Below are 23,397 nucleotides of genomic sequence, written 5' to 3' on the forward strand. Positions count from 1 at the left end.
CTGTGGATCAGTTGCCCACTTACATGGCATCCGTCTTCCCAACTGGAAGCAGAATCTTCCAGCAGGACAACGCCGCATGTCACAAAGCTCGAACTGTGTTGAAGCCATAAGGATGAATTCCAGTTAATGTCCTAACCACCTAACTCCCCGGATTTTTACCCTACACAGCACATTTGGGATGCCATGGAGCGGCAGCTCAGAGCTCAAGCACGACCAACTCGAAGTATCATTGCGTGACCGTTGCTTACACATTTGGTACAGCTTGTCTTCAGTCATCTACCAAGAACTACCAAGAACTTTCCATACCAAGGCAAGTTGCAGCTGCTTTGCAGGCCAAAGGTCGAGCAATGCATTATTGAGTAGATGGTCATACTGTTTTGGCTCTTCAGTGTACACTTCCTTTGAGAAAGCAATGTTTCTGTGAAAACTGCAATAATCAATAAGTAAGGTGAAAGCAATTTAAAACATTCATTCACAAGAAACTAATGCCTCGAGCTCAGAGCACTGGGTTGAAAAATAAGATCGACAATTTTGCTGCTGACAAGTAATTACCTCATTATTGTGATCTAAAGTTGTAGAGTAAGCCGGTTAATGTAACCTACTTACTTTGCATTTTATTTGTTTATACATATGAGAAAAGAATTATCATTAAATTTTTTCAATATTGAATTTCTTGAGAATTGCGGAATTTTATTTTTTTACATTAAAATTTACCATAGATTGCATGCATTCATGGATTATCTAAATTTGTAAATTTAACTGCATTTATATATTTATTAATATCATACAAATTAGTCTTAAGAATAAATACGTATAAGGAAATGATTCCACTGGCATCTGACAACCTCTGGCTATAAAATTTAAAATTCAGAAACAAAACAAAAAAAAAAAAAAAAACATTTTTAGAAAGTAAAATACAGATAAGAAACATTTGCAGTATGATACACACTTTTTATCTTGCTTGTCTTTGAAATTATGTGAATGTAAAGTCATTTTTCACATCTCTAAATATACTATTTACTTAATCCACATTAAATAAAATCAACCAATGCATTTCATTCATATCCTTTTTATTATGACATTATATACAAAAATGCACTAAATGCACCCCCTTATTATTACGCATTATATACAAAAATATACTAAATTCATAGTTTTAAAAGTAAAACCATTTCAACAATCAATCAACAATAAAATAATCCCAATATCAGAAAAAATCTTAAATAATTTTTCATGAAAAGTTATTATTTAAATAAATATAAAAACAAATATAGTATTCATTTGATATAAATTTTGGTTTAATAAAATATGATGAAGCTATTTCTATAAAATAATATCACATGAATCTATATCCAAGGAATTTAAATAGCTGAATTTATTGCATAATTCACTTTCATCTTCATCTTGACCAGCCTCTTCATTTGCACAAGATGAAACACTTCCTTTAACAGCATTCTTCTTTCTTTTTTTATGGCTCTGGGAAGAAGATCGATTGATTTTTATATAACAGTCAGAAGAAATACTTTCGTATATTTTACTTCTAAGCAAAAAGAACAACTTATCTATAGTGGATTCTCTGCCAAGTAATTCTGATACAAATAGATCAGGACAAGGCCGTAATAAAATATCCTTGGTTAAATTATATAGTAATACGCCATCAAAAGTTTTATGAATTTCTGGACATTTAAAAGGAAAATTTAATATTTTATTCAAATAGATAGCATACAGGATGCATGTCTGTAGCTGACTAAAACTATGAACTATGTGGAGTATTATAGGATTTCCATTGTTAAAAACTGGTTTTTGAAGATACTTTTTAATATTTCTTTTAGTGGTATCAATTTCGGAATCAGAAACAAGTTTCACCATTGATGAAATACTTGAAAATTCAGACATCTCTTGTTTTGCATCAAAATCATTTTTATTGTCATTAGATGAGAATTTCGTTACAAAACTAAAATACAGTATACTTATCACTAGAGCATATATAAATTCTTCGCTTGGTCCAGGATTGCTATTCTTTAACCAGTACTTAATACATCCAAGCAGTAGCTGCCATTCACTTGGTACTGATGAAAAAATGCCTACTTCATTGTCCAGTACTTCCGATAATATTTTCTCAGACTGAACTTTACTCAGATCATTTAATGTATATAAATTTGGCAAAACAGTCCCACTTCTTAAAGTAAAAACTGGTTCCACAGATTCTTTCTGCAAACTCCCATTACGCCTATCATATTCCTCCACACAACTAACGCATTTCTTATTTTCACATTCAGAATTGGGCACATCATGCCTTAAAAGAATTCCATAAAGAACTTGTCGAATGTAGCGTGAACAAGCAAAACTACTATCCAAGTTAACATTTTCGACTTGTGATGGCAAAAATGTACGATGTAAAGAGATAGTATTTAAGAAAAATGATGGATAACATCCGCACAAGAACTGAATAATAAATGATGCTGGCAGTACTTCTCCACAAGGTCTTGTCAACTTTGAATTTAATTTTAATTCACTTTTTAAGTCAGCTAATCTGTCATCTAAAATAAAAGTTAAATTGCATTTTTGTACTTTGTAACTATCTATTGCGTGTTCAATCACAGATTTCGCATAATCTCTCTTCTGCTTTTTCAAATGACATAAAACAGTACTTATTGCATCATTCAAGTTAGTTGTTTTCAACCAAGATAGAAGGCCAATAATTTTCCTCTGTCTCTGATTTAATTTCAGTCCATTACCTTTACATTTAGGAAGTTGAATATTAGTAAAAAACTTTTCAAATACTTTCATGTTAGTAAAATCATTTCCAATTAATGTGCTAAATAATGGTAAAACAGTTTTATCAATTCCAGGAAAATATGAAAGGAAATTTTCAATGTGATATATGTAACATTTCAGGTAATTATACTGAATTCCATTTTCATCAGTGTCTACTATAACTGTTGATTCCACTGAATCAAGGCGAATAAAGCCATGATGAATATCAAATATGTAAAAATCACTATCATCACTAATTACAGGGCACTTATAATGATTTGCAAGTGCTGTCACTTGGTCATCAGCTTCAAAATCACACTGTGCAAATGGTATTTCCATTTCACGAAGAACATCTTTGAAAACTTCATGTGCTATAATGGGCAACACTTTTCCAGAACATCGTCCATATTTAGCTATGTGTTGTGTATTCGTAAGGCGTGTTCGAGACCTCTGCAAAACAGTCTGCAATTTCCTATCGGATTTATCATATCCTCCATCAAAAATTACAATAGGTTTAATGTTACATTCTTTGAAAGATGAAAGATATTTCTTTATACATGAGGCATATCTACAAAATAAAAGGGGTAAATGTTTATTACAATCTTTATACATTCAACAAATTATATTCAGAATTATATATAAAAATTATAAGAATAATGAACTTGTATTATACATGAATTTCAAGGTAAAATTAAATTATTAATGAAAGAAAACCCCTCGCCTCCCTTTTTTTCCGGATATTTTTTTAATGCAGTACAGTCAAAAGTCGTTAATCCGGACTCGTCGGGACTTTGGCGATTCCAGATTATCGATTTTTCTGGATTATAGATCATCAATTTAAATCTGGTAAGATGGCATGCAGAAATTATACAATTAAAAATATGAAACCGTAATTTATGAAATAAAGAGCAACTGTGATCTAAAGGGTATCAAAATTTATAAAAAAAAGCTTAATATTTATTTGTTTACTTTATTAAACATTTCTTTCAATGTAAGTTGTTTAAGTTGCTTCGTTTTTTTGGCTAATACTTTTTCAAACAGACATAATTTCTTGTTTGGTTCCACTGTTCAAGTCCTGTAATTGCTGTGTCGAGAATACTGACTAACTTGTCAATCGGAATTTTTTCGTTTTCAATAACCTCTCTGTCACTTTCTTCACTATCGGAAGCGCTACATCGAAACATGCTTTCGCTTTGTACATCCTTTGGCAGCTTTAGAATCTGAAACTCTTTTTGATATAATCGAAAGTTCAAGCTTACTTTTTATAAAATTGCGCTAACAGTCTGCAAAAAATAATAAGCCAGATCCAATTAGAAGATTAAGGAACAATGCAATCTGCAAAATTAACTGAAATAGATAGTTAGATAATTTTAGCCTAGCTGATACCGTCCGTTATACATTAAACGTGAATGCTTAAATGCATATGCGTTTACGCATGTGCAGAAAGTTTGTAGCTTTGAGATCCAGATTATAGATCATTCCAGATTATGGACGTCCGGATTAAAGACTTTGTACTGTATTATATGCTGATAACTGGTTTCAATTATTGCTGGTCACACTGTTTTATTGCTAGGAACTAGTTCCCATTTCTAAATTTTGAAGGAGTCAACCAATAATTTTAAAAGCATTAAAATAAATAAATAAATTCATTTTTGAAGCAATGATTACTGAACTGTATTTCTAGAAATGACACTTAAAATTATTTAAAATATGAAAATTATACCAATTCATCAATATCAATATCCTATGTAAAAATATAATTTGTTTTTATTTCATATAAAATTGTGCTAGCAATTATAAAACTTTCAAAGAAACTAAAATATTTAGGACAAAGATTTTACATACAACTTTTAATTAATATTAAAACCATACAAATATATCCTATGTCTGAAAAAGTTTACCTAATCTTTTAGTCAAAAATAAGCATTGGGGAACATAAATAATACATTATGTAGGTGTGATTTAAAATTAGGCAAAATAGCAACCTTATTTTGGCATAGGTTTTGAATAAAACTTTAATGATTTCAAGGGCAATCGAGCACAGATCCCTTTTCTTCAGGACAGCATTTATGGGCCTCATAAGCAATGACCTTTGTCAGATCTAGTGTGTGCTGCAATCATGAGAATGGTAACTAGATCTACTTAATGTTCATATCTTGTGAATTCTTGCACAGGTCTGAAGATGAACACAACAGGGAAAGGGTATAAAAGACCCTTTTATTTTGGAAGATTCTCACTAGTGTATTTCTCAGTTACTGTAGAAAGTAAGTAACCTTAAGAACTAATTAGCGAATAATCGCTTAAGTTCCGTGACAAGAAACAACAAGATGGAAGGGTAACTAACGCTTTATTATTCCAATAAGATTTAACAAAACTCTGTCTTGGAGTGTACAACGAAAGCCGACACTTGGGCTTGAACTTAAGAGACTAAAAAATAAACTGAAACTAAGATTAAGAGATATAGCCGAAGCTATCAAGATTCTAATCGAGTTGGCCCCTTAACTCTGAAGCTTATCAAGGGCCTGAGTATGGCCGAGTGTAATAACAGCTTTCAGAGAGTGTAGTCCAAAAGGCAGACGTGTGCAAATCAGAAACTCTGATTCTCTCTAACTCAACAAGTAGAACTTCACGGTTTAAATACCGCTCCTCCTCATTAAGTATTCAGAGTGATTCTAAAACTACGTTCTGGCCGAAAGTAGTAAGTTGAAGTTGAGAATTTGACAGGAAAGGAACTTTAACTAAAATTAAACTATTAATAAAATGAACATAATCCTTACAATTTAACTATTGTATAACAGAAGGCACGGACTTACGTGTTTACACAAAACACTGACCACTGCGGTGAGAACTTAAAAGTTAATTTAACAATAAATTAAAAAGATATAGTACTAGACTACCTAATAAAATTTAATATAATTGGCTGACTCCAAAACCTACACCAGCGATATACTAACTAGACAGCCAGAATGTGTAGCTGCTACTAAGATTGACAGCTGGAGAACAAAATTGCAAACATCCGCTTCAATAGTGAAATCACGCTCTGTCTAACATTTTCATTTGAACAGTTTAAATATGCTCATTCAACCACTTCATTTACATCCTGGCGAGAAAATGGGAGGGGAATAAGAGAATTCAGGAATGTCTTACAAATTAAAATAATTGTTAGTAAAACTAAATAGGATCCTATACCTTCAGCAAAAAACATTCATGAGCATCCAGAATGTGAATGATTTGAATGTCATCTGTCTTCATTTCTAAATTCCCGAGTCCAACAGCAAACATAAGCTATCATAACATGCCTGAGAAATGCTATGACTGCAGTATTACTTTTATGAAAGTTGCACAGTAAATAATATTGGGTATACGGTTTATGGCTTTCCATTTTAAAATCACTAAATGCACTTGAATTACTTTGATGATCTCAGTGCCTTTATATTCTCAGGTTTCCTACTCTTTGCTGCTAAAAGATTACAGTCATTCAATATCATCGGTGACAATTTTTTTTTAATCTGCATCTGCAAAAGTAGAACTTTTGCATACACCAAATATATGCCTTCACAATCTTACATATCAGTTAATTTAATTTCAGACACTGGATTAATATCATCCAAATGAATATCTAAATTTTTTCATAAAATATATATGAACAATGCAACCTTCAATAAATGTCAAATGATTTATCTAATCATTACTGCTTCTATTTCCCTAAGTCACCCTATGAGTTGTTTGTAAATTAAAACAAACAACAACAACAACAACAACAACAAAAAAAACAAAAAAAAAAAACAAAAAAAAAAAAAAAAATTCAAATTGTAGAAATATTTATGTTTCAATTTTTAAACCTGAAATTATATTCTATGTACAATATTTATTTTCAGTAACCTTAATAAATTTAAGCATTAAAAATTATATATTTGAATGAAGATTCTCAAATTTTCAGGGATGAAAATCTTAATAGTTAAAAAAATATATATATAAAGACTAAGGGAAGCCAAATTACACAAATAATAATAATAAAAAGGGAGAAGAAAGATAATTTATTAGTGTTTACATATTAACGACTATTCAGAATTTAGTTTGGTTCAATGGATGATAACATGCCACTACACTGTCTCTGTTTAGGGATGATTCTCTTATTTGTCACCAAGTTCTTTTAATCATTTTATTATATGTCTTGTTTCAGTAACCCTGTTCCACATCTTCTTTTTTAAAAGGTCTTCAGAATTTATCAACTTACAAAATTGAAGCCATCTTCTGAATACTATCCAGGATGATACAATTTTGAGTTAAAACCGTTAACAATGCTATACGTTTCATATAATAAATGCGATGCCATTAAAAAAACTATGTTATGGAGAATAGCACTAAAAATGTCACACAGATAATAAAAATTAGAATAGGAAGTTAGATTCCACTTAGAACAGCCATATAATTAATTTATTATCCAATTTTTTAACAAAATATCTGACTGAAGTCCTGCAAAATGCAATATACTTTAAGTTGTAGAGATATATATCCAGTATCTTCAGCATTCATTTAATTTCCTGTATCTTTTGAAATCAAATGAATATATCTAACTTAAATGACTATTTAAACCATAAATCAGCAATCCTTAAATTTCTCTGGTAAAGTCCCATTTAAATTTAAAAAAAAAAAAAAAAAATCTAAAGATTAATGCTTGATTTTGAAAGCTTAAAATTCCTCATATGCAAATATTCCTGCAAAATACCTGCCACCCCACTTCTCTCAAGAACTCAGAACATGGTGGCACTTCAGGCCACTAATCACACAAGGTGCCTGATTACTTTGAAATATTTCCTAGGGCATTAGTATAAATCAATTCAAAATTATGCCTATAACACCAATCTTGAGAAGGGATGGGGGATTGAATTACTGCTGAGTTGGTATCTCATCTTAAATTAAAAAACTTTTTACCACCCCTAAGTCCTGGCACATGGCACAGCCACACCTGCCCTGGCTCCGATAATGCATACGCATTCAGATAAAATGAGAACTATATTTCAAAATGTAATTCATTTTAAATGCACCAGCATATTACACATATGGTTTCTTCGACAAGTAACCTGTCTTAAGGGAGATGCAAAATAGCTGCAATGGGTACAGAAAATGGAAGAGTCAATCTTCAGATTTGGAACAATGCCTTTTGCCATCAGCATGCTTATGCCCAGTGATTTGAAACTAGTGGCTCAGAGATGAAAACTTTTTGAGACAGCTACTGCAAATACGGTGTTGGTGTAAATCTTATTCAAAGATGTGAAGTTATAGATTTTATTAATTTTTACTCGCACCTGTCAAAAAATAAATTAGCTCAGTCACCAGTTTCGACACTAAGAATAATTGCTTTGTTTAGGAATGTTGTAAGTATAAGTTTAGAATCTGATTTGTTAAATGCTTTTTCTCACCATTAAAAATTAATAAGAAAAGAATCCGAGTGACTTATCAGTCACCATCTGTGATGAAGATAGTTTCTAATGATTTTTCTTTAAGGTTACAAACTTTATGACAATTTGCATATTGTTCTCTTCCCTGGAGCTTAGTTAAGAGTTCATTCCTTTCATAGGATTATGCAAATTTTGAGGAAAGTGTAGGGATTTAAGTAGTTAACTGGAACTGGTAGTAGGTAAGTCGGTTGGTAGCCTGCAGTTGTCTTATGTCAGATATTTGATCCTGAATGAGTTGGATTCTACATGAAGAACAGCAGTCGAGTCTGCTCATAGGTATGGCAGATGATCTAGATGGAACCACTGGAAAGCAATAGCAACTGATTATTCATGTCAGTTCTGACTGGAATATGCAACAATGAGAAAAAGTCCTACCCAAATCAGTAAGCTACAAATTTTATGGCTAGCTTGATAAAAAGTAGTGAATTGTGGTTACTCATAGGATTATTTTTGATATGTGAATTTCAGCTTTGTCAATACACTGTTATCTTGACATTTTTGTTTGTAATGCTCCAGAAGAGATTAATTTTTTTTTAAAAATTTTAAATAATCTAAAGTCTTGGTCTGCATGCTAGAAAACCTTCGATCTCGATAACTCAGGAAAGGAAGTTAGTGGCACTTTCTAATTAATATTGATCACATTAAACCAAATATCTTAAAACAAATCCAAAGCATAAGTGTCATAATTTTACCAGAATCGAAACACCATCTAATGTCAAGCTATAGTAACAAATATTTACATTTATAGTCAAAAGTCGTTAATTTGGACACCCATAATCCGGACCTCAAAGCTAAAAACTTTCTGCGCATGCGGCGCGTTGACGCATGCGCATAGGCGTTTACGCGTGCGCGTAAGACCTTTTACGACTGTGCATATGCGTGTGCGCAAGCGCAGAATACGTTTTCGTGTGCGCGTTTTATGTATAACGGACGGTATAAGCTAAAATTATCTAATTATCTATTTCAGTTAATGTTGATGATTGCGTTGTTCTTAATTTTTGAATTGGATCTGGCTTATTATTTTTTGCAGACTGTAAGAGCAATACTATAAAAGTAAACTTGAACTTTCGATTATGTCAAATAGAATTTCCGATTCTGGAGCTCTCAAAGGATCGAACAAAACGAAAGTATGTTTCGATGTCCATCAAACAAAAAGTGAAATTGCTGCAAAAAATGGATAAAGACATGAAGAATGTGACAGAGAGGTTAGTGAAAACGAAAAAATTTTGATTGACAAGTTAGTTGGTATTCTCGGCACTGCAATTAACAGGACTTGAACAGCGGAACTTTGTAACTGAAGAAATTATGTCTGTTTATAGAATTAAAGAGAAAGTATTATCACATAAAACGAAACAACTTAAACAACTTACATTGAAAGAAATGTTTAATAAAGTAAACAAATAAATATTAAGCTTTTTTTTATAAATTTTGATACCCTTTAGATCACAGTTGCTCTTTATTTCATAAATTACGGTTTCATATTTTTAATTGTATAATTTCTGCATGCCATCTTACCAGATTTAAACTGAAGATCTATAATCCGGAAAAATCGATAATCCGGAATCACCGAAGTCCCGATGAGTCCGGATTAACGACTTTTGACTGTATAATTAATACATACATATGTATTTTTATGTAGGCATCAAAGAAAAAATTAATAAACAAGAAGAGAAAGAGATTAGGTTGTCATTATTATACAAGACAATAATATTTGTCTCACTTGATGAACATTCTCTGAAATCTTAGAAAGTTTTCATAATTTGTTTATTTTTAGTTTAATTTAAAGTAAGTTTTTTAAAGATTAATAAAACACCTTAGAAATACTTGAAGGAAAAGGTCAAAATAAGCATTTAATATTTAGCTGTCAATATATTTTAATGTATTTTGTATAACCAAAAAAAAAAAAATTTGTCTTGCAGGTTTATCGAACTTAGATCGCAGATAAAAAATAAATTTGTATTTCCCCCTTTGCAATATTATTATTTATGTAATGTTTTGATATATATTTAGTAAGCAAAATTTAAAATTTATTTAAAATACTTTTTATTTTGCTAAAAAAATTTCTGGAACCTTCAGCTGTTTTCAGATTGTGCTTTTAGTCCAATACGCAATTTGAGACTACTGCTCTAGCCAACAGTAATTTTCATATTAGCTAATTCTTTATTTGTATTTGTTATCTTCAGCATATTACTTGTATTTTATTTCAGAATTTAGTTTACTTTCAATTTAATTAATACCAAAAGGTATAATAACAACATACAAGTAGCAAATTTTATTAAAATTGACAGTAGACTAATAAACTCATGAGAAATCTAATTTAAATTTAAGTTGCATTTATTACATTAAAAATTTTTCTTAGTTAATTTTATATAGCAGAACATTGATTATCTGAGGTAAATGGTATAGTAACCAACTCAAGAAACAAAAAACTGGGTTACTATATAACGTTGCGTGCCTCCAACTTGCACGCAACCAAGAGGTGACTGTGAAAACTTGTATAAAAGATAGAGCCTTGTGAAGGGTTTAAGTCCCTTTTTATTCAACGTAATAAATTACAATTGCGTTCTCTTGACACTTACAGACGGTGCCAACTCGGCAGTCAAATAAAAATAATAACCTGAAAAGAAACTAAAGACAAGATTCTAACTACGAGGTTCTCTAAAATAACTAACTCACCGCGTTTTACAATACCGCTGCTAATTCAGCAGACTTGAAGCTCACTGGAACAATTAACACTACTTCCTGCCAAGCACATAGGCCGCAACGCAGGGTTCTTCAATTCTCGCTAACTACCTCCGCGCTCGCTAAGTAAGAATATCACACCGAACTCGTTTCCTTCTATTTAAATCAGAATACTTCCGCTGATAATTTGAATCCTTGCGCGTTCTACTAAAATTTACATATTCTGGCACTGGCAGTTCCAGGGGAAAGTAAGGCTTGACAGGAAAGATAGTTTAAACTTAAAATAAATGTTAGTTAAAATAAATATAAACCCTACATTTGCCTTCTGCCAGAATTTGGAAAACTTGGAAGCAGGTCCTACAAACGACCTGTTGTAAGTTTCTCTAATTCTGAACTAACTGGCGAGAACCTCGTTTACACAAAAAAAATCTTATGTAACAATTATATACTAAAATTCTGTTGCTCGTTATAACTTTCTTCTTACAGCAACTTTTCCTGGACTTCATCAATCAATCTTGGTCTTTCCTTCCAGCATCTGGAAGGAATAAGTATCAGTATCTTTCTAAATACATTATAATTTACACTTTCTTGACACAATAAATTTTTGTTTTTAAACGATTCGTGTTTCTTAGTTATTGCTTACTTCACATTCATTCAATTTTTCAAGCATTAATTTAACTTTACCCTGGCTCTCCACCGTGTGTGGTGTCAAACGGGAATATTCGTGTTTTAGTCTTACAACACTTCCCCTAACCACCATGATTTGTTAGAATTCAACGACCAAATAGACACACCTTACTCGACATTCTACAACTCAATGAGCTACTTTAATATTCTTAAAAATTCAAATGTAGGTGGAGAACCCTACAAAACACATTCATTCTAACTTCCCCCTCATTCATCTTTAAACATGCATGCTTTCGCTCTAAAGCATGACTTTATCTACAATTTACTACTTAAATTTTGACTTCATTGCTTTTAAGCATTCACTTTTAGCATCTACAATTTTATGCTTCTAGACTAAATTCTACTTTTACATAACCTTCAAGGATTTACGTACATTTACAAAATTTTAATACATATGCTTTTTACAATTTACCATAAAATGAATAAGAGAAAATAAATTTTTACTTTACTCATTCTTCGCCAAGCTGGCGGCACTGAAACTAAAATTCTTATTAATACAAGAATACAAAGTTATTTTTATCTTCGGCCAAATTTTGGCTTTAACATAACAGAATTAGTCTTTCGACCAACAGAAAATGCTTGTTTTTAGCTTTTACACATAAAGAAAATAATACTTTTGCCTTAGCTAAATAAAGTAAAACAAAACTAAGTCTCAACCGAGACATATTGACTTTCGTCAAAACATAGAACTTCGTACTTATGCATAACATTTCGGAACAAAAGAGAAAAAAAAATTATAGAAGGTTTTAACTTATCTTTGAGTTTTCGATGCTTGAAACTCCGTCATCCGTTTTTGGCAAAATTGATCCCAAGTTAGAGGTTTCATGGATGTCAATCTTCTCCTTATTGATCTCCGAGTGTCGTCCATGTTGCTTTTTCTTTTGCGTCCTCTACATGCTGGCCTCTTGACGGAGTAATCGTCTGGTTGTTGGCCTTTCCGTTTCTGCCTGGGACGGCTGGTCTTGACGTCCTCCGGTCTGGAGTCCTTCTTGAATTTCTTCTGTTCCTCGTATTTTTGTGCCTCCTGCTGGCGTTTCAGTTTCCGAACGGCGGCCTTGCTGGCACCTGACTCTGTGGCCGTGTGCGCATTCTCCTTGATGTGTAATTTCTCCTGCTATCCTTTGTAGGTGGTGTTTTTCTCTTTACCACGGTTTCTTTACCCGGTGCATCTGTATTTTTGTTTTTCTTAAATGCTGGAGTTTGAAAATTATTTTTTCTTTTTGATACCGACGTCCGGGTTGTAGAAGTGCTAAGTCTCTCTTCAGTTCTCTGTTTCTTGGGTGGTGGAATAGTTGTAGTCTCTGATTCTTCTACTTCGTTTAGACTTGAGTCCTGCAAGAAACTTTTAAGGATTTCAAAATCATTTGGATTATAGTATTTTTTCACCTGGTCGGGACTTGCTTTACAGATTTCCCCTCTCTTGTTCTTAAGATATTATACTACCCCTTTGATTTCCTGAATTACATAGGGGCCTTCAAACTTTGGAGCTAGCTTTGCCATAAAATTGTCTGGGGCACTTGATAAAGAGAATTTCCGCTTCAATACTTTATCCCCAACTTTAAAATCTGCTTCACGGCGTTTTCTATCGTAATATAGTTTCTGCCTATTTCTTGCCGTATCCGAGGTTTTAAGCGCCTGATCAATCAACTTTTGCACATCTTTTTGTTTAAACTCCTGCTCTCTTTGTTGCACAAAGAATAATTTATCTAAAGGCGTAATTAATTTTCGGCCTAAGAATAATTCTGCTGGAGTTTTTCCCGTAGTATCATGATGTGCCGTTCTTAAAGCATAAGCTAATTCATTTATGTAGCCATCCCAGCGCTTGTGATGTGTGCTCACGTAACTGCGAATTATTTTTACTATGTTTTTATTAACTCTTTCTGCTATGTTAGCCTGTGGTCTATACGGAACCATTTTGATATGGCGTATGCCAAGTCCATTGCATATGTTTTCAAATATTTGACTAATGAATTGTTTTCCGTTATCGCTAATGACTTTCATCGGTGCACCGTATTTTAAAATGTATCTGTGTAAGAATGCATCTGCGACTGTTTTGGCTGACGCGCGTTTAAGTGGAACAATTTCTATCCATTTTGAAAAATGATCTACTATTACTAAAAGAAAACGATTTTTATTTAACTCACTCTGGGGGAAGGGACCAAGGAGATCTATGCCTAAAATTTCATTCGGAAATGTAGCGCGAATGCTATTTAAGTACCCAGCCGGGCTGTAATTAATATCATTTATTAACTGACATTGATTGCAGGACCTGACATACGCCGTTACTATTTTGTATAATTGCGGGAAATATACCGCCTCGCGTACCCTTTTTATAGTCTTTCTGACCCCGAGGTGGCCCGCTGTTTTTTCTTCGTGCAACTCCTTCAAAATGCTTAATCGAAGCGAGGCTGGGATGACTGGCTTATACTCAAGATTTTCGTTTGTTGTTTTCGTATAGAATAATAAATTATCTATTATTTCATAGTTTTTTGCTCTATTTCTTATCGCATCGATATCTGTATGCTCAAAGCTTTCGGGGTCTTTCAAATAAGCATAGATATTTCCAAATTCAGGATCAGCTTTCAGTTCAGTAATAATCTAAAATTTTTGAAGTCAACACAGTGCATTTAAGTTCATTTCCTTCATCGTCCAGTTTTATACGAGAAAGTGCGTCAGCTACATTGTTTTCCTTACCCGGTTTATATTTTATTGTGATATTATATTCTTGGAGTTTTAAAGCCCATCTTATTAACCTGGGCGTTAAATTTTTCCCCGAGTAAAGTCTACCAACAGCCGCATGATCCGAAAAGACTGTTACTGGCGATTTGCCGAAATAAACTCGAAATTTGTGTACAGCCATTAATACGGCTAATGTTTCTCTTTCTGTAGCTGTATAATTCCTTTGTGTCTGATTCAATGTTTTACTAAAAAATGCCAGCGGATGGTTATTTTGCATAAGAACTGCACCCACCGCATAGTCTGACGCATCTGCTGCAATTTCCAGGTTTTCGTCCCCCTCAGGGAATTTTAAAACAGGGGCATTAATAAGCGCTTCTTTTAATCTTTCAAAAGCTGTGTTAGCTTCCGCTGTCCACGTAAACTTACTCTTTTTTCTTTTGATTACTAAGAGTGGTTCAACAATATTAGCGAAATCTTTTATGAAAGATCGATAGTAAGAACATAATCCAAGGAAAGAAGAAATTTTCTTGGCGGTGTTGGGCGGTGGGAAATTCTTAATAGCTTTTATTTTTGAATCTTGCGTTTCTATACCCTTTTGCGAAATTTTATAACCGAGATATTTAAGTTCTTTAGTTGCGAACCTGCATTTTGAGGCGTTAATTGTAAGACCGGCCTCTTTTAATAATTTAAAAACTTGTTCGAGGTCATTAATGTGTTGTTCCAACGTACTACTCGTTATAATTATATCATCTAGATAAATTAAAGTTGATTTTCCTAGGACAGGCTTTAGAACAATGTCCATAGCTCTCTGGAATGTTGATGGGGGGGCCCCACACAACCCAAAGGGCATGCGTAAAAATGCATAAGTGCCCGATTTTGTTATAAACGCGGTTTTATGTATATCTTCGGGTCTCATAGCTATTTGATAGTAGCCAGACGTTAAGTCCAAAGTAGACATATATCTTGTCGATTTGATCTGTCTAATGATCTCGTCTATAACCGGCAAAGGGTAAACTGGAAATTTAGTAATACTATTTAGTTTTCTGTAATCGATAGTAAACCTCCAAGCCCTTTTATCCGAAGGAGGAAACTTGTTCTTTTTCCTACATAGTACGACTGGACTCGCGTACTCACTATTTATGGGCGTTATTATTTTATTCTTTAACATCTCCTGAATATGTTCTTCGATGATTAGGTCTTTTTGTTTATCATAACGATACGGTTTAGTCCTACAAGGTTTTTCGGCATTTAATTGAATCTTGCGAGTTACTATCTGGCAGTTTCCTGGTTTTTCTGAAAACAAATGAGAAAAATTACTCACCACTTGCTGTATTGCTTTACTTTCATGGTCATTCAGATGGCTAAGGTCCACTTCAGGTGTCTCCACAGGTTCCACCACCCTCTGGTCCATCTCCAACACCACGGAACTATCTTGAAAATTTAATTTGGCCCTCGCGGCCCTTAAAAAGTCCATACCTAAAATAAGAGAGTGTTGTAGGTCTTTCACCACAAAAATTAATACTTTGAGACTTTCCTCTTTTACCTGTAAGTTTAATGATAATTTCCCGATGCAGTGACATGTTTTTCCTTGCGCTGCTATAATTTCCGTATTTCTGGTTTTAAATAGTCGTATCCTATAAAAATTCTTTTTGAAGAACTTTTCACTCATAAAATTTCCTTCTGCTCCTGTATCGATGAGGGCTTCTACTGGTACATCGCCAACCAGGACTTGTATAATTGGTAGCTGTGAGTTTTTTACGATGACCGTGTTTAAATGTCTATTTGAGGGTTTTTTTAAAACTTCCGGGGTCTGGACCCTCCCTTTCACAGGCCCCTCTAGTCATTTAAAGCTTTCCTTTCAATCTGTGTCTTCTGGGTACGCGGATGTTTATTTTCAAATTTTCTTTTTGGGCCTTGACCTTCGAGTTTCGATGCGTTAGCTTGATAATTCTTTCCCCCATAAGAGCGATTTCCATTTCTGGTTTCCTCCTTCCTTCGGGTACTTTGAGAATATGTTTCCCCTCTCGATTTTTCCGCTATTCTGCGATTTTGAAACTTCACCGCCAATTCGAAAAGTTCCTGCAATGTGCTTGGGTTTCTAATTTCAAAGTAGTCTTGGACAGCGGGTAACAATCTTGGTAATATTATTTCAATTATCTCCGCATCGGGTTTTTTTCCATACAGCATATCCGTTAGCTTGATTTTTCGTAAAATAAAGTCCGTCAATTGTGCTGTATCCCGTTGATAGAAACTATATAGTTCGGCTTCCAGCCGTGCGCGGTCTTTCACTATGGGGAAGGCCTTTACTAACGATTTTTTGAAATTTTCAAATATATATGTCGGGCTTCCAAATTCACCTAGTAGAAATTTTCCTATGTTTTTCCACCATAGCGCGGCCTGTCCTCTTAATGCTGATGTGGCGATGGCAACTTTTTGTCTTTCAGGCACAGGGTAGAGCTGAAAGTGGTTTTCTAGACCTTCTAAAAATACCGCCACCGAATTTTTTCCGTCGAAATGGACGTTTGGCTTGATTGATGCTCTCAAAGTCTGGACCAGGTATCCAAATCCTTCTAACTGAGTTTTCATTTCTTGGTGTTGTCTAGCGGCTTCCATCCAATTTTCGGCCATTTCAGTTCGATAATTGTTCGGGCGCCAATATAACGTTGCGCGCCTCCAACTTGCACGCAACCAAGAGGTGACCATGAAAACTTGTATAAAAGATAGAGCCTTGTGAAGGGTTTAAGTCCCTTTTTATTCAACATAATAAATTACAATTGCGTTCTCTTGATGCTTACAGACGGTGCCAACTCGGCAGTCAAATAAAAATAATAACCTGAAAAGAAACTAAAGACAAGATTCTAACTACGAGGTTCTCTAAAATAACTAACTCACCGCGTTTTACAATACCGCTGCTAATTCAGCAGACTTGAAGCTCACTGGAACGATTAACACTACTTCCCGCCAAGCACATAGGCCGCAACGCGGGGTTCTTCAATTCTCGCTAACTACCTCCGCGCTCGCTAAGTAAGAATATCACACCAAACTCGTTTCCTTCTATTTAAATCAGAATACTTCCACTGATAATTTGAATCCTTGCGCGTTCTACTAAAATTTACATATTCTGGCATTGGCAGTTCCAGGGGAAAGTAAGGCTTGACAGGAAAGATAGTTTAAACTTAAAATAAATGTTAGTTAAAATAAACATAAACCCTACAACTAGAGACTAAATTTAAAAATAAGAGCCCTGCTTCTACTGTTATTATTTTAAGAAGTTTTATTAGTAGATAAAATTCATTCTTTTCATTTAAACAAATAATCCATTCAAATTGTATTTCATGACAAAATTTTTATGAAGAAACTTGAATAAATAAAGTTCATTAAAAGATATGCAACTTATGAAATTTTGTCAAATTTCTTACATTTTTTACCAGATATTATTCACTTATCTTGAAAAAACAAATAAATAATGTTATCCTTTTTTGTGACAGCTCTGGATATCTATCAGTCGCTTATGATTATACCCTATTTCTATCAATGAAAGATCAATTACTGATAGGAAAAGCATCAGGTCATTGCACTAAAAATTTTAAAAAATTTGCTTCAACCTTTAGGATTTTCCTAATTGTCTTTTTCAGTTTCATTGTTAACCTGAGCACAGTAAGGTAAATACTGATTTTAAATAACCAGTTATTTATGGTATGCATCTTTACTGTCACTTCTCTTTTTCTGTTTTCCTAACAGAATACAAATTTTAGCTTGCATATATTTAGATGAGGTAGAAAGAGACCAGCTGATATTCTACAATTGGCATTTCTGTGTACGGCATTCCTTTTATCTTGCAAATAACACTGTCACGTCGATACAAGGTTGAGTCAACTTAAACGTTAAATATTTCCATGTAGCCTTAGGCAAACTTAACATTATTTGCATTCTTAATAAAAGAGTCTTAATCCCTTCAAGCATTTCTGTTTGCATTTTAGACATAGCGATAATTCACTTAATTATACTTACAGTCTTGACTTAGTGTATGTTACTAAAAAGAGTGAAAATCTACATCATCATCACTGCAATATTCATTATTCCTCGAGTCTACAATAATTTCTTTGCCAGTTAAACTTGGTTTTAAACTGGTTTGCTGTTTCTTAAAATCTGTTTTGAAAAATCCTCTTGAGTATGTCTGCATCCTTTTATTCATTGCCTATCGGTATCTGACTGTTAGTGTTGCACATGCATGTAAACCGTATTGTTTAGTTATTTTCTTCCTTCCCGTTTGTAAGGGGTTCGTGAGGATTTGGAGTGAATAATGAATATACTACTTGATGAAGTATCGAAACACACTTTATTGGCCAGTATTGTCAGGACAGCTCCAAAACACGTTTTTACAATCGTCGATGAACTACTATAAACACGCTGACACGATCAGTGACACAGCCTCCAGGTTATTAGGCTATCACGTTGGAGACAGCTGCATTGCAAAGCAGCAGAGTACAGCTTGGTCATTCTCAGAACTCTACATACTCTCGAGACTCTCCAGGCTACAACTCGCGATGCACTCGACGACGCACAGAGCACAGCTCCCGACTCTTTGGTTCAGTCGTTCCCGGAGCTCAACATGCTCTCTCGACGATGCACTAACCGCGATACACTACGAGACTCTTTTGGTGCACTCGATGACCCACTCGACACTCGCTGCCCGGTTGTCAACTCTGTGATCGACTCCTCAGGGATTGACTCGCTAAACGAGACACCAACTCGATACTAACTATCTTGCAGTCCAGATGAGGCACTCCGACTCGCGCTCTCAACGAGGCACACTCTCGATACTAACTCACTCTCCATGTACCAGCAGGGTTATATATCTTTTGACTGGTGTTCGAGAACATTCTGGACTAAACCGGTAAGAATTCGTTCCAGAAAGTTCTCCATCTGTCCATGTAATATTGTCAATTTTGTCGCCAAATGTGGCAACCATGCCTTCCCTTGCCATTTTATGGCAACCCTAAAACTGCTTTGCAGGGAAGCCATCTTACTGCGCCTGGACATTTCGTAACAGTATCTTTCATCATGATGTACAATAAGAAAAGGCTATTAAGCTCCCTATAACTGATTAAAAAAATTAAAGATTAATTAGTGATAAGAGCAAATAAATGCAGTACAAAGTTCGAAATCTGGATATCCAAATCTCTGGACCATTAGCCAATAAATAAAAAAATTAATAAATAAAAGATTTTAAATCTGAATGTTTTCAGAATTTATATTATGTTTAAATTAGCATTTTTTTTCATTTACAGACACACACACACACGTTTCAAGAGCATTTGGGCTAATACCACTTTGGACTGAAAATATTTAAAAACACCATTCTTTAGAATTTCTAATAGACAGTCTTGTGCACTGGAGATAAAGATGCCTACAGTGTTGCCACTGCTCACTTTGAAATTGTCGTTTTTTTAATCAAAATGTGAAATAGACAATAAAACAAATTCCAAATTCGGACTTCCAGGTGTTCATATCCGGGTAGAGGGCTATGTTATTCAAAATTTCATGGCTCTAGGTACCATTGTTTTCTCACAATGCGAGAAACATACATACACTCATGCAGATTCTTTATCATTTAATTTCTTTAACTATAATACAAGACAATAATATTTGGTGGGAACAACTTGAAAAGTGATTCAGGCTTTTATAGTGATTCAATGCAAAACCCTGTTTTGAGACTAATAATGCCCTTCTTGGCTAAAGCAATTTGGTCTAATAAAAAAAAATCTATATTTCACTTACAAAGTTTAGGAATGGAGAATAAAATAATAAAAGAAAGCAAGTGTACCATAAAATGCGATTTTTTTTTTTCCAACTGACATTTCTGCATGTCACATTCAAACACCTGCTGTCAAGGAAAGTGGCATTGTGGCCAATGACAGTTACACTGATTGATGCTGACCAGGATCACACTTTTGGCCCTTCAGTGGTTGAGGGGGGGGATTTAGTATTTTTCTATCTGACCAAAACAATAAATGAAGCCCGATATGGTAGTGCAATTTTTGAGACATATAATTACACGCTCCTTTTAATATAATAATAATAGTTTAATTTGTGTAATAAGCCATTTTGAACAATAATAAATAAAGCATAGCTGGACAAGCAACTATGATAACAAAAACAGATTGTCAATAATATCAGTTTTTTTTTTTGTATCTATATTAACAATAGAATAAACATTATTTTGTTTTTCGTTGCTATGAGTTACCAGACTGGCAGCGTTTAGCTGTAGTAGGAAGTCACCACACCTGAATTTTGCCATGTCCACATGCCATCTTACATCTTTTTAAACTGGCGATCTAAAATCCTTAAATATTTCGAATCGTTAAAGTCCTGACAATTCCAGATCTTGGGGTTCTGATGATTTCGGATATCAGACTTTGCAACGTATTACTAATTGTTGTGGCAGCGGTTAATCTTTGGATTATGGTAACTTGCGATTTTTTGGCAACCAACCCTTCTACAGCAACCTGCTAGTTTTTGTTTGGATGCCATTTTGTGTTCACGAAGTAAAGGCATGTTTACTCAACATTTTTTCCCAACAATCTGCTAGCCGAATTACGTTTATGCTAGAACTTTTATGGAACAAAAGTGCTTAATCATGACGAAACGCCACGGCATTTACGTGTTTAAAACTTAAATTTTCAGCGGGTGCGGCGTTTAGGTGCACTAAAAATAAAATATTTCCTATGATGGTCATTGTACATAGTTTAGATGGCCTTGTCATTGTGCATAGATTGGTGCTGTTCCTACACAAAAGACCACTCAGTTGCTTTTTGCGAACGTTATTTTGTTCACATTCTTTCCCTTGAACAGACCAACATGCCTTATTCACCCTAAACAAGATCTCAGAACAATAACATTCTTCCCCCTTTCAAATCAACATTCTCATCAGTTTGAATAGTCTCTCTCCTCTGCCATTCGATGAATCTTCCAGGACCCATCCTCTCCCCACCCCTGCCTTTTCTGCAATTTTTTCAAAGGCGGACACGACGTATTTCCCTTTCAGCATGAATGGATATTTCTTGGCATTCTGCCAAATACAGATCCCATCAGTTTGGGTACAAGTACTTGTTGGATAGTTTTTAATTAGGGAGCGGAAAATTTTTGAAAATGTCTCTAAACGGAACAGAAGCTATACATTTCTTTAATTTATTTTTGAGTTATGGTTTCATTTCATGCATTTTTCTTAACTGGTATGTCATATATCAGGACTTAGGTTGAGTTTTTGCATCTATATGGCCCACGATGATGTCACGCGCAATTTAATCTATTGCGGCGTTTACGCTGATGCGGTGTTTCTGTGTAATTTTAATTTTTTCCCGCCATTTTTCTCGAGTGCGCCGTTTACGCTGATGCGGCCTTTTTTCCATAAATTACGGTACTTTTTTGCGATCAGGTAACCTCATATATGTACTTTTTACCGAGTTTAAAGATTCACAAAATTTTCCTGCATTTTCATGCAAATTTTTGTAATTTATGAGAAAATAGCAGTGTAGATGGATAAAGTCAAGAGAATCAAAAGTCAAAGAAACAAAAATGGCACAATGCCATTTTTGTGCAATTCTGGGATGTTTTTTTAAGTAAAAATAGGTCGTGTACATCGTTACTGTGTATGTGCGATTTTGAAAAACGTGGCAAGGAGTTTGCGATTCTGCACTTTTTTCCAATTTTGCAGTTAATATTTGGCATGATTAAGCAGTTTTGTTCCATAAAATTTCTAGCATAAGTGTAATTTGGCTAGCAGATTGTTGGAAAAAGTGTTAAGTAAATAAAAAGAAAAGAAACATGTCTTTACTTCGTGAAGACAAAATGGCGGCAAAAAAAATAGAGGGTTGCTGTAGCAGAGTTGGTCGCCAAAAAATCGCCAAGTTACTATAATCCAAAGATCAACCAAAAAAAAAAAAAAAAAAAAAAAATCCCAGAATTGCACAAAAATGGCATTGCACACACTCGTTGACTTTATCCATGTACACTGCTAAAGTCCTAACTAGTAACCTTTATCGCCTTACCAAAATGTCGCTAAACTACCTGTTACCATATTCCAAAGATGAGCCTGTGGCACCCTTCATAATGTTATCACCTTTTCCCCAATGATTTCTTTAAATTGACCGCCAACTCAATTAATAGAGGTATGGTTAATAAAAGTTCAACAGTAAAGTGGCAGTAATAAACCAATAACTCAAGGCCAGTAAAGTACCAAAGTACTATAAATTACTATTAAAAGTACTATTTTTTAAATTATTTAATTTTACATATTCATATATTTAAACTAAGACAAAAATTCAAGCTTATACTAATGTCAGCCTTTTTTCTTTTTTTTTAAATTTTTTTTTATTCTACACATTCCAAGACCGATAGGCACGGGATTCTTATTCAGAAAGATCACAGAAGATAATTCTTCACTTAACCTGATAAGGGACCATGTGTTCTTCAAAATGCACAATTTTTCAATGACTAACATCAATCTGAAGTTGAAAACCTATCAGTAAGGCTGCATTTTGCCTCAAGTTAATTTTAATTGTTTTAAATTTTGAGCTTCATTTTGCGACTATGTCAATTAGTATATAAAAATGAGAATTCATGTTTGCATTCACAGTAACGCAGAAATTCAATATCCTATCAGTTATCATTGCAAGAAAAAAGTTACTTAAATATTTACAAAAGTATATAAATGAAAATGTGAAGTCTTACTTATGGTAGTCCCCACCATACACACAGTCAACTTTGGAATTGAAATACAAAACATGAATGAGGTTATTTCCATCTATTATAACTTGAGTATCATGCAATTTACACGTTTTAGAGAGATCCGGATTCTGATTAAAAAAGGAACTTAAGCCTCTAACACCCATGTCTACTACACGTAAATAAATATAAATAACACATGTAAATAAAATGATACTGTTGCCAAATAAATTTAGTATATAAAATTATCAATACACTACTTCGTAACGAAATAAAAGGTCTCAAAATTTTAATTCAGTAGAGTGGTAGTCTTAAAATTTAAATTTAACTATGTACATAGTTCTAGTGTGGCTAATAATTTATGGCATAGAAATCCACTTAATACCACTCTTCAATGGTATAG

The 23,397-nt window shown here is 33.8% G+C and overlaps 1 protein-coding gene across 1 annotated transcript; it reads right to left on the bottom strand.

Annotated features, from left to right (window-relative positions):
- Positions 1-1,053: 1,053 nt before the first annotated feature.
- Positions 1,054-23,209, bottom strand: LOC118202474 (single-strand DNA endonuclease ASTE1-like). Its single transcript, XM_035374657.2, has 2 exons — positions 23,001-23,209; positions 1,054-3,325 (listed from the first exon to the last, which is right to left on the bottom strand). Exons 1-2 carry the CDS (start codon positions 23,159-23,161, stop codon positions 1,324-1,326), a joined length of 2,163 nt encoding a protein of 720 aa, XP_035230548.1. The 5' UTR covers positions 23,162-23,209; the 3' UTR covers positions 1,054-1,323.
- Positions 23,210-23,397: the final 188 nt, after the last annotated feature.

The sequence above is a fragment of the Stegodyphus dumicola genome, chromosome 3 (genome assembly GCF_044657685.1).
Source record: "Stegodyphus dumicola isolate Sdum_Otavi_A_Nest chromosome 3, ASM4465768v1".
NCBI classification, from domain to species: Eukaryota; Metazoa; Arthropoda; class Arachnida; order Araneae; family Eresidae; genus Stegodyphus; species Stegodyphus dumicola.